The sequence below is a fragment of the Cariama cristata genome, unplaced genomic scaffold (assembly GCF_000690535.1).
Source record: "Cariama cristata isolate BGI_N322 unplaced genomic scaffold, ASM69053v1 scaffold23203, whole genome shotgun sequence".
Classification (NCBI taxonomy): Eukaryota; Metazoa; Chordata; class Aves; order Cariamiformes; family Cariamidae; genus Cariama; species Cariama cristata.
In genome coordinates this window covers 564-11,633 of record NW_009610480.1, presented here as the reverse complement: position 1 = coordinate 11,633, position 11,070 = coordinate 564, and the positions used below count along the sequence as shown (strand labels likewise).

General features: G+C 36.7%; 1 protein-coding gene across 1 annotated transcript in view; it reads left to right on the top strand.

Annotated features, from left to right (window-relative positions):
- The window catches only part of LOC104159883 (protein lin-9 homolog), a gene marked incomplete at its 3' end in the record, with an annotated part of 10,334 nt that extends 2,431 nt beyond the window's left edge, over positions 1–7,903 (top strand). The window contains exons 3-5 of the mRNA XM_009697905.1: positions 2,547–2,651; positions 4,614–4,747; positions 7,778–7,903. Coding sequence (XP_009696207.1) covers positions 2,547–2,651; positions 4,614–4,747; positions 7,778–7,903 — 365 coding nt within the window. The remainder of the gene's footprint in view (positions 1–2,546; positions 2,652–4,613; positions 4,748–7,777) is intronic.
- Positions 7,904–11,070: the final 3,167 nt, after the last annotated feature.

The following is an 11,070-nucleotide window of genomic DNA, read 5'->3' as shown; positions in this document are numbered from 1 at the left end:
AGGAATGCTTATCTTCTCACAGAAAGAAGCCTTACCAGTAACTTAGAAGATCACATGTGCTAAAGAACCAAAGTCGCTAGCCATAACATTTGTACAAAACCTCTGTCAATATTTAGGTATGCTGGCCGTAGGTACTAAAAATAAGTCAAACTTTGAATATAGCTCAGTATTCTGTAAAAAGTGGCAGAAAGATCAGAGGATAGTTTGATGTGTTAGCGGTGGCCCATGCTGCTGAGATGTGATGTAGTCTTCTGTACTAGTTTGAGGTCCCTGAACACTGAAAGTGTTGCAGATATGTTGTACTGTTAGTTGAAAAATGTTTCCAAAAATGCCTGAGCTATTTAGCTAAAGTGGATATACCTCTTCGCGATGCTTGTTATTTCATTCTTGTGTGAGGCAGCAGCAAGCCAGACTGATGAAACACTGTTACAGTTTTGGATAGTTCCTTGGAATAGAATTTGGCAGCTTCTATTGAGGGTTGTAAAACTGTTCTCTTGATCTGGATCACAGCCTTAGCATAAGATTGAGGGAACTCTTAAGTTTTCTCTATATTGTTTTAGCATTTGTGTTCCTGTGTTGGCACATGCTTTTAGTCTGGCATTGTGTCATAAAATCAAGAACAACTATAGAGACATTTGGGAGAAAAATGTTCTTCTGGAACCAGCATCTCAGATGCCAAGACGAAAATATAATTGCAAATATTCAATAGGAACCTGGCTTTTCATCCTGTGGGGAGAATACTGTGATTAAAAAGTCCTGGAGTTCTGCAATGTAGCAGTTTTTATTGTTGGAACAGGACTGTGGATTTGTTTTCTTGCTTAACAGTTAGAATGGTTCTGACCTTTCTTTTTTAGGGTGATGTTTTGTCAGGGACGGCGGCGATGTTATGAAAGAACATAAAGACACTGTAATTGAAATTTAAGACTGTTCTTAAGGTTTAGTGAATTGGAAGATGTGAAGAAAAGATCTTGATGTATCTAGGTGAAGACAGAAAAAACACATCTGTAACAATTAATATGATAAACTACTATATTAATATGATGTGGGCACCATTTGGTTACCTTGCCAATGTACAATTCCTGTGTTCAGTGTGTGTCTCTTTCCTGGTTTGTAACATCTACAAGGAATGGACATTTTCTTCTGTGTGCTTAATGTGCTTAAGTGTCTGGCACATACAGGGCACTGCTGTTACTAAAATGCACTTGTGTAGTTATATTTATAAAATATATATAACTTAGAGTAAGAAAGGGACATTTCCCTGGGAAAGCTCCAGCTGTTCTCATGGCATAGGACAGACAGATTTTTTTGCAACCACTAATTAATTTAATAGAGAATATCTCTTTTCAAACAGATACTTTAATCAGTCACAAACTTATTAAATCTTTCTTAAGTGTAAATGCTTATTAGTGAAGTTTTATTTCACTTTGTTGATTTATTTTGTTTCTGGCTCCTATTGAGGGCTTATCTTTGTGATCAGTATTCTTCACATTGTGGGTGTTATAGATTTCATACCCATATCAATTTGTAGCACTTTCACCATCTGTACTGAAAGAAGCAAAGTCTGCATTTGTTTTGCCTTTATTCATCACCTTTGTAAATAGTTTGAAGTACAAGGAACGCTACAGGGTGCAGTCTTGGGGTTGTGCAAAGGAGAGACACATTTCAGTTGTGGCTGGCTCCTGTGCTGGGCCACAAAGTCTTCATGGAAGGAAAAGCTGCTTGCTCTCAGCACGAACAGCCAGTCATAGGTTACTCTTTTGTCCTCACGGAAAGCACAAGTTTTTTTGTCATAGGGTAGTGTTGAGGACTAACTAAATGGAATTTTTTCATGATGCATATTTGCAATATGGTTTCTTGTTTTCAATCAGCCTTCAAATTCTCTTTGAGCTATAACATCTTAGCACACAAATAAATTTTAGTTAGCATAAATTCTAATTTCTTCTCTTTTCTCATATTTTCATATAACTTATTCAAGCTTTAGTTTCTTCAGACTTCAGCTTCTTAGCATTTTGCAGTGCAGGCACTTTCAATGAGTTAAAAAAAACTACAAACCCACAACATTTTATTAGACTTATAAGAAATTCTTGCAGAAAAATTACATTCAGCTAATGTTTTTACTGAGAACATACCAAAACAAATATGCTGTTTGAATAAACTTTTTTTGGACCTAAAATTCAGAACAAACTGTTTAACAGATGTGCTTATAACCAAAGCAAGCTTAGATACACAAGTGTTTAGATACCTAACTCCTCTGGAAACAAGTGGGAGTTAGATTCTAAATACTTCCGTGGAACTGGGCCAGCAGTATAGTAATGGGTTATAGTTAGCATTGGAAAGCCTGCAATCTTAAGTTCCGTCTTCTCTTTTCTCAGCCCTTAGATGTCTAACTGCTAGGAGGCACTATTTATTGTGTACCATGTGCCTTAAAAGCAATAGGTGGCAAGAGAAAAGGCATTCCATTTCTCTCACTGTGAATTCTGTGCATGAACAGAGAAATCAGATTTTCTTTTTTTCTTGTAATTCATTCTTAATTTTGATACATGCAGCCCTTCAGAAATTCAAAACGGAGTCGACTCTTCTGTGAAGAAGATGACAGACAAATAAACACAAGGTCACCCAAAAGAAATCAGAAGGTTGCGATGGTTCCACAGGTACCTACATGTATGCAGATATTTTTACCCAAAAGGGGAACAAGCCTATCTGTGTTAGTTGAAAATTAGAATACATTTGCTTTTCAAGTTGCATTATCAGTTTATGAATATTCTTGTGAGGAAAGCTGTTGCTAGGAGTAAGCCACAATTCAAAACAGATTTTTTTTTTTTTTTTCCCTTCCTTGCAACTGGGTTCATCAGTTTGTTTATGGGAGTACCTGTTCTTTTTGATCCTGGACATAAGCATACAGAGCTAGAAAGGATTCCAGACTAATTGCCCATCTAATCTCCCACAAAGAATCGTATCCTGTAGTCTACATAAATTTATTCAGCTTCAGTTAAAAACTGGCTAGGTCTCTTGCACTGACTACATCATTTAGAAGGCTGCTATAGAATTTAATGTATTCCAACAGTTAGAGACTTGCTCTAGATTTGTGGCCTAAATGTATTCATGGCCATCTATACCTTCTTAATCCTGTAATGATAATGTCCTGCAATTCAAACAGCTTGTTTTTCTTCTCCACTTGACTGTCTACTCCTTGATGGAGCATGAAAGAGCAGCTGTAATTTCTCTCAGCCTTTTTTTTTGCTATGTTAGACAGGGTAACATCTCTTAGTCTCAAAGAATTGGCTCTCTAGTACCTCTGTCATCCAAAGCACTTCTCTGTACCATCACCTTATAAACCTGAATTTGCCACGCTAAAAAAGTACTATTTGAATACTGGTCTTATTTGCCTTCTGAACTGTACTGTGCAATGTCGAATGGGGAAGACTTAGCAGTTGCTTTTTTGCTGGGTCCATTTTGTCAAAGATGAGGACTGTGACATTTCTCTCTATTCATTACCACGATTTCTTAACAGTAGAAAGGCCTGGATAATATTCTAAGCCCCATTGCTTTGTGCTTAAATGTCTGGTTCAGGAGGTCCAGTGATTGCTAGATAAACATTTGTGAGGGACTGCAGCTGCCGAAGCTCACAGATCTTGCTGTCCTGCTAGGCTTTGTTTCCCGGAGTTCCAGTGAAAGAAAGGGGACCTGTATCTAGAAGGTAGTGGTTAAGCACAGCAGGAACCAGCAAGGTGCCTACCTTATGCTTTATCCTATTATTGCTGCTACTAAAGGTCAAAATACTTTTGAGCATTTGAGGAAGGATAACAACTGATTATGGCATGGCGACCCAGTTAAACTAATAGTCTCAAAAAGCTGTTATTTTTTGCAAATAAGTTTTTCTTTCTCTCAGTTAAGACAGCCATCCCTAGAACAAAATTACAGAATTATTTTTCTATGGTCTTGTTTAAACGCAGGTCTAGGTATTATGCATGCAGTCTAAGACAGTGTCTTTTCTGCAATTTATAAAATAGCTTTCAAATGTAGTTAAAACTTGATTGCTGTGTCCATGCTAGTTTCTCTTGCAGTTTTCTGAAAAGCAGACACTCTGTTCAAAGCTTTGGCTGCATTATGTTCCTGTGCTAGCTTCATCCTCAGTTTAAGGAGAGTAGAAGCAAGAGTTTAAGCAAGCTTAAGCAAGAGTAGAAGCACAGTGGGAGTGAGGCAGTTGGTGTTCCTGGCATCTGAGCCACAACATCACATATGCTCACTTGAGACAGTGTTCACTGGTGCCTCAAACTTTTGAAGTCTGTGTGTACTTTAGTGCCATGCTATTGTTACCAATAATGTAGATTCAGTGTTGGAAAATGTTTCTGTTAGAAGAGCTCTATATAGAGATAATTTGTCGTATTGATCCTGTTAAAGTTTTCCATCTGTTATGTTTGATTGCATTGCTGATATAATGCAGTAAGGATTATTATAGATCTGCAACAAAAAAATTGTCATGAAACAGTATGTGCGATTAAAATGTAACAATTATTAATGTACAAACTGTTATCAAGAAAATCTAGTTTAATTATTTGAATATTGAAGAATGTTAGACTGTGTTTAACTGTTTCCTTTATTTTACTACATAGAAGTTTAATACAACAATGCCAACACCAGACAAGAAAGCATCACAGAAGATTGGTTTACGGCTTCGTAACCTGCTCAAACTTCCGAAAGCTCACAAGTGGTGCATATACGAATGGTTCTATTCAAATATAGATAAGTATGTTTGTTTTATATAATTATCTCTTATTAGTATAGAGACAAGTCATTTTCTGAAATTGAGCTGCAAATTTCCATAAATTTATTTGATACTCCAAAGTTTATTCTTAAATTATTCGTTGAATTAGTTGAAAATTATTTCATTGTTTTGTTGGGTTTTTTTCTCTTTTTTTATAATGAGCAACCTATTTGGGTAGTTCCTTGGGTAGTCTTCTATGGAAATCCTTCCTTCATGGAAATAATTTTCTTTTTATCACCTCTGCGTCTACCAGATACAAGATTTTATTCATAATGTTTTTAGCATTTTAAGCATGAAGTTATCAGAACACTTAGTCTTTTTTGAATCCTTGGATCAGTGTTGCACACAGGGGATGGGAAGGGGACTGCTGCTTCATAAGGTGCTGCTTCCCAAAAAGGTGTAAGTGTTGATTTCCAGTATTTCTTCCCCATCACCCTGTTTTTATTGTGATCACTAACAGAGCTCCGGCTTGTGACTAGCTGTTGTCTAGATATCAGCATCTTTCTTGGATCTCCTAATCTATCTACGAGACTTTCTCTGCAATTTGTGCCTCAGAGTCTTTGGCACTTGTTCTCTTAACGTCACTAGCAAGGTGGCGTGAATTCTTTAAAAGAGCCATTGTAATTTAATCCCTAATCATGAAGAACTAAAAATTCTAAAATGTAAAAATCATTATTGATGAATGGAATCTTAAAATCTACACTGATTGACTAATAGATGAAGCAGTATTATTTAATGTTCTAGAGAATGGCTTCAGAGTTAAGCATTCTTTTCCAGAATTTATTCATAACAAAATAATTACTGTTTTTCCTTCCTATTTTAATCACGATTGCTGTGGCTGTTTTTTCTTGACTGAGAAGGAAGTCATAGCAACAGAAAAACATTTTAGGATATGTTCATCACAAGTAGAAAAATTGAATGTCCATTTTAGTTAGTTGTAAATTCATCATCTGTAGGATTTAATTCCTTTGAAAGAAGTAGTCTTTACATGCTTTTCCCCACCCCCCCTCTTATTTGAAAAAGAAAAACACAACAAAACAAAACCCCAAAAACACAAAACAAAACAAAAAACACAAATCCTACTCATTCCTAGTAGTGAGTTTAATATGTGACATTTATAATTATGATTTTTACAACAGTCCAAGAACTTCTAGTGTATTCTCAAATAATTATCTGTGGAACTTTAGGTCTATCAGTAGACTAGAATTTGAGTTTAGCAGGTCATTCTGAAAACCTCTTTGATAGTTATCAATGTATGCTTGTAATGCTAGTAAGATGTGATCATGTTAAGATATTATAATATAGTTTAGTAAGAAACTACATATCTTTGGAAGAAAAACTTTGATGTATGTTGTTTTGAGTGATATGATCTAGACTTAATGAGAAGCTTAAAAAAGTTTAAAGCATAGAGCTAACTATCGACTGACAAAATATGGCTCACTGTACAAGTCTCAGAATATTTTAATCGAATTGTCTCATCTGAAATTGAAATAATCAATTTAAATGCCATGTCTACTGTAAGTTTTTGAAATATTTTAATCTCTACAACTATAATCTGTGGTTATTAGATTATTGAAGCTGTTTCAGTTGTATTCTCCCTATGCTGCTGCAGAGGACTATTTTCTGTAAAATCTCACTGACTTCTGACATACAGAGACTTCTAAAGAGCTACGTACTATTATAGTGATCATAAGCCCTCAGAACCAGATGCAGCTGTAGCTCACGTACACCATTTCCCAGAGCTTCCAATCTTGTGGATGCTGTGGGTTTACAGTTTGCCTGCTTAGGGAGAAGTGATAGTAAAAACAATCAAATACAGATTCTCTTTCTCCAAAAAAACCCGAAACAGTTGTTCTTTACACAGATACCTGACGTTAGCGACCCTAAATCTAGATAAAATAAAACTTTTACATACTTCCTTGTCTGTTTCCTGAGCCTCATTGATCATTCTTTGTGGTTTCTTTTTCATTTCATGCCACAGCTGCAGATCCTTCTACTGCAAAAATATTCTCTTCCATTCTTGCCTGAGTCTCCTTATCTCCATGCACCTTTCCTCTCTCCCACCACCCCACGCACTCACTTGGAAGCAGTGTTGCTTCCAAGATCCTCTTTGTTCTGTGCTTGGGGATATTTTCCTCCAAACCTGAGCACCCTGCAGAGAGTGGAGATAAGTGGCTTTATCTAGGATGCAGTTATTCTTTTGTTCTCACCAGGTGAGATCTAGTTCGGTTGCACATAGTCTTTAGTGATTAACCTGCTAGTAGACAGGCATATCCATTCCTGCTCCCATGTCTCTTCAGCCCAAGAAGGGTGTGGTACTACAAAGTAAAAGGCAGTCATAAAACATGGAGATACAGACAGGTCATAGCATCAAAGAGAAATTCGTAAGTTGTGTAGGTAGGTTCTCTGAACTATCACTTCTGTAACGCTGATCCTCTGCTTCATCATGGAGTCATGATATGATAACAGTAAGTCTCACCTGTATAGCTATAGAGAATGAGAAGTTGACTCAATTTCCTGATTTTTGGAGCCCTATGTTGAGAATCTGGGTTATAACTGAATGAATTTATGAAAAAAGTACTGTCTGTCTCTCAGTATCACATTGTCCTTTCCTTGATTCTCAATAGCTCACCATATCTTTATGGTTTCCTTCAGTGTGTTGCAGTATCCTCATGACACTGCATTGGCTTTGCTGAAGTTTCATTTGGTGCCTTTATATGCATTACAAAGCAGGATGAATACATATGTTTCCCTGTAGTAACAAAAGAGAGGAACATTTTTAAACATCACTGATAGTAAGGCTCAAATAGAACAATAGTTCTGGAAACTTTCTGTCTTTGCTTTCAGTTAAATTTATTTCAGATAATTTGCCCTTTGAATAGGAGTGTCTTGTTTATATGACTAATTTATACTTTTTGTTTCCAATGTATTTCTTATGATGGATGTTTTTTGGAATCTCATGACGAAAGTTTACTAAGTGTGGTTAACAGAGGACCAATTATGTTTCAACAGACCACTGTTTGAAGGAGATAATGACTTCTGTGTATGCCTGAAAGAATCTTTTCCAAATTTGAAAACCAGAAAATTGACAAGAGTAGAGTGGGGGAAAATCAGACGATTAATGGGAAAACCACGGAGGTACCTGGTTTTTTTCTTTCTTTCTTTTGAACTAACAACTATATGTAGTTTTGATGTTACTGGAGTTGTTCCTTCTAAAATAATTTTGCATGCAGGTAGTAAAGCAAGATAATAGCTAGCTGAGAATAGAAAAACATTTTATTGAAAAGGTGTTCTCTGAGCGCACACTGTGTTTTCCCTCATGACCTGCTTTCCCACACACCCTATTCCTTACATGCATGTGTCCAGTCCATGTAGTTCTCATAAGCCTATACATGAAATGTTCTCTTCCCACTCTAGATAAGTGAGTGTCCGAGCTAGGATATGTTGAAATTATTATTGTATCTTCTATGCTGCCATGCTTCCTGGCATGGAAGACAGGCCAATTTTTCACCCAAGTTTTTTTCTTCCTATAACTAGATCTTCATGGGGAAAATGAGTACACGTTTTCATCTCATTTAATTTATTATTTTTTAAACCATTTTATAGATACTCAACTTTTCCTGGCTTGGCTGCCAAAACAGAGGGAGAAGAAAGTCACCCATAAAACATCATACATTGTAGAGAAGAAGCCAGAATTTAACGAAGGGCATAGTTTTTTTCTTTAATTTAGAATTCTTAATTCTTAGACCCACTGATTCAGTTCCGCCTTTTCACAGAACATATAGAATTTAGCCTAGAGAAGAGAAGGCTCAGGGAGGATCTCACCTCTGTGTATAAGTATCTGAAGGGAAGGCATAGAGAAGATGAGGCCAGGCTTTTTTCAGTGTTATCTGGAGACAGGACAAGAGGCAATGGGCACAAGCTGAAACACAGAAGGTTTGGTCTTAACATAAGGGAACACTTCTTTTTGCTGTGAGGGCGACTGAGCACTGGCACAGGTTGCCCAGAGAATTGGTACAATCTCTATCCCTAGAAATACTCAAAGGCTGTCTGGTCATGGTCCTGGGCAGCCTCCTGTAGGTGACTGCTGGAGGGGTCAGAGCAGATGACATCCAGAAGTCCCTCCCAAACTCAACCATCCTGTCATTGTGTAAGATCAGGAGAAAAATGTATAAGTAGTGTTGCAGAAATAAAAGGCTGGTTTATTTATGATAATACAAACACTAAACCACTGAATCTATTTCATAGATCACTGTACTGAGTTAGATGATATTTTGTCTGATGGAAGCTATTTCATCTCCTGTACCTATAAACAACTTTACATGACTAAAAATTGCCAGTCAACGGAAGGCAGCAGAGCCAGCTTGAAAATAGTTCCTTTTGGAAAGGTGTTCATATCATTTGAGCTTAAGTGAGATACCTTTTTGTTTCTCTATCATCAAGCTTCCCACTGAAAGGGAAAGGGTGTATTTGGAGGTTAAGTCATCACTTACTCATTTGACTTTTGCCAAAAGTGGGTACCACTATAAAAGATCAGCTTGTCTCATTCAGCAGTCTGTTGGACCATTGATAAACCACCTTCTTTTTTTTGTCCCCCTCTCTCTCCCCACTGGGCAGGGGGGATGGGTTAGGTTTGGGTTTTTTTCTTAAGCTATCACATAGTTGTTTTTTAAAAAAGAGAGACTCACACCTAGGGAACCACGGGTCTAAATGGGCAGGAAGTTGTTTTATCTGAACTTCTGAAGTACAAGTATTTGACTGGATAGAGAGTCTCATTTTGTTTGTTAACCAAAACTTTATGAACTTTTGCTTTTTATCAACATAAAATAAGCATTCCTGTTTGCTTTTAATTTCTTCAATAATTAAAAAAAAAAAAATTATTGGTGGTCTTTTTCAAGATGTCCAGAGTGGTCTTTGGCCTTAGTTCTAAAAGATTTTTAATTACTCTAAATCATTTGAATGCTTTTTCAAGATAATTTTCATCTACCTCTAGAGCAAAGTTTTTTTACATTACTATTCTGTTAGAATTTTCTTCTGTCTGTCCTCATCATGTGCAAGTAAGCTAAATACCATGTCAACACTGATCTCTCCCCATGAGGGAAGAAAAAAAAAAAAAGACATTTGCATCCACAGTGTTGATGGCAGAGGATAATAGTGTCTCTGTGTGATAGCTGTGCACATTGTTGTCATCTTTTTTTTTAATTTTGTTTTAAATATACTGTAATATTTTTCTTATGTCTGCTGCTACTTTAAATGTCCTATCACACCATCAACAGTGTGGTTGATTGGCACAACAGTATGGCAGGCTCTTCATGGAGCCTGCAAAGCTTGTAAGATTCCAGTAGACTCTGGGAAAGATATGCTCCAAGAAAAGGAAGAGGTAATAGTTAGTCTTGTGTACTCTGTATAAACTTAATTGGGGTTGTGAAATAGCAATGGATATGAATTAAGCTCAGATATGCTTATCTTGCCGCTATATGGTGGTGATGATTCCTCTGTTAGTTCAAATTCTCATGACTGAGGTAGAAACTGAGAAAAATGTTCAACCTCTTAAGAAGACTCTACAGAAAACTAATAAGGTTGCAATGTGATCTGTACCACAGTTTTAATCTTCATTTTTTCATGGGAATGGCACGAAGTTGGGATAACCTTTATTAAATTCACGTGGGGGACATAGGGTTGGCGATTTCCTTTAACAGAAACCAGAAATAATTTGCAAATACTTTCTGCATCCATGACCTACAGCATTTGGAACAGAGACTTTTTAAGAACATCTGAGCTAGCAGTAAAACAGTAGTTGCTGTTGTAGGGACCTTCCAAGGTCAGTGATTAGTATATCAGTATTTGAATTTGTATTTCTAAGAGCACGGGTCAAAGAACATCACACAATATCTGATGTTCCTGATGCAAGACCCTGTAAAGACCCTGGAGGATATTAGAAGGACTAATATTAAAGTCTGTATTGCTTTTTTTTTTCCCCTTGGCTTTTTGCCTTTTTTTTGTCTTGCTGTGATTAGTCACTGAGTTCTCCTCAATGGAATTGAAAAGCTCTAACCTGCAATCTGCTCCTTCATATTCACAGCCCATGGCAAGCATTATCGCAGACTTGTTCCTCCCCAGTAGTAAATATGAAGCAAATAGCATCTTTAAATGAGAATATCCAAATAAGCTTTGCATAAGTCTCCCAACCACCATCACTCTCCTTCTGCCATATCCATTTCAATATATTTTGAATTCCTAATGAAGATCTTTAGGCAATACACAACTCCAGGTAAACACATTCTGCCCTTCAGTGGTAAACTGGT